The sequence below is a fragment of the Agrilus planipennis genome, unplaced genomic scaffold (genome assembly GCF_000699045.2).
Source record: "Agrilus planipennis isolate EAB-ADULT unplaced genomic scaffold, Apla_2.0 scaffold78, whole genome shotgun sequence".
Classification (NCBI taxonomy): domain Eukaryota; kingdom Metazoa; phylum Arthropoda; class Insecta; order Coleoptera; family Buprestidae; genus Agrilus; species Agrilus planipennis.
In genome coordinates this window covers 1,277,843-1,278,997 of record NW_020438928.1, presented here as the reverse complement: position 1 = coordinate 1,278,997, position 1,155 = coordinate 1,277,843, and the positions used below count along the sequence as shown (strand labels likewise).

The 1,155-nt window shown below is 29.9% G+C and overlaps 1 protein-coding gene across 1 annotated transcript; it reads right to left on the bottom strand.

Annotated features, from left to right (window-relative positions):
* Positions 1-100: 100 nt before the first annotated feature.
* Positions 101-877, bottom strand: LOC108733721 (ADP-ribosylation factor-like protein 5A; the record flags this gene model as incomplete). The annotated part of the gene is given in 3 exon segments (XM_018465008.2): positions 101-336; positions 388-596; positions 659-877. Coding segments are annotated over 3 exon segments (491 nt in total), but the record flags the coding sequence as incomplete, so codon positions are not given.
* Between the last annotated feature and the right edge of the window lie 278 nt (positions 878-1,155).

The window sequence follows — 1,155 nt, the reverse complement described above, 5'->3', positions numbered from 1 at the left end:
CAATTCTTAGGATTAGGGATGTATTTTAGTATTATAATTTTAAAATTATGAATAATTTTTACCTAGTATATACTAAGAGAAAAGTTAAAAATACACTTACCCTTCTCCTGTTAAAGCACAACATGATTGTATATGCCACTGCTGTTTTTTTATCGAGGTTAAATCTAATTCCCTAGATATTTCTGAAGCAGACATTGACCCTTTGATATCCTGCTTGTTCGCATAAATTAGAACTCCTGCCTTTTGTAGTTCTTCATGATTTAACATCTTATAAAGTTCTTCTCTAATTATGGTAAGACGTTCTTTGTCTGTTGAGTCTATTACAACTATCACAAACTGAAAATAATAATTATTATCAACTGATAAAAAGACCCAACCATAACTTACTTCTGTATTGGTGTAATAAGTGCTCCAAGCTGCCCTTAGGGACTGCTGTCCTCCCAAATCCCACATGATAAAATGTATGTTTCGCCAAACGACTTCTTCTACATTGGAACCTATGGTTGGGCTGGTGTGGACGACTTCGTTCATTAGGAACTGATACAATATTGTAGTCTTTCCAGCATTATCGAGACCAACAATTACAATTTTGTGCTCTAGGAACAACAGGTTATGCGATAACTGACAGTAAGTTTAATGAAAACAAAACGAAACTCACCATCATTCCCAAAAAGACTCCAAATTTTGGAAAGTAATAAACCCATTTTCTCCAACTAAATACGAAAACGTTCTATTTGTTTTATTAACTTTTACTACGAGCATTTCCCCTACTCAAACAATGATTAGCAAATCCATTAGGCACCCAACACTAACCACCAATAATAATAAACAAAAGATTAATAATAATGATAATAAGAGGAGGTAGTAAAGTACGACCACGACAATAATTAATAAAAAAATTATCATTAACTCATACAACGATTAGTATTATTTATTTACAAGAGGCTTACGACTATATAAATACAAAAAACGTTTACGATTATTAGCAGTATTATCCTTTTATCTGATTATCACTGGGAGTAAATTAATACATTTATTTTCCTTAAAGGACATTTTATTAATTTTAATAAATAACTTTGTACGGTATTTTTTATATTAAAAAAGTAAATATTTGCTTTTAATAATAAAACAATAATATATTAATTAAAAAGAAAA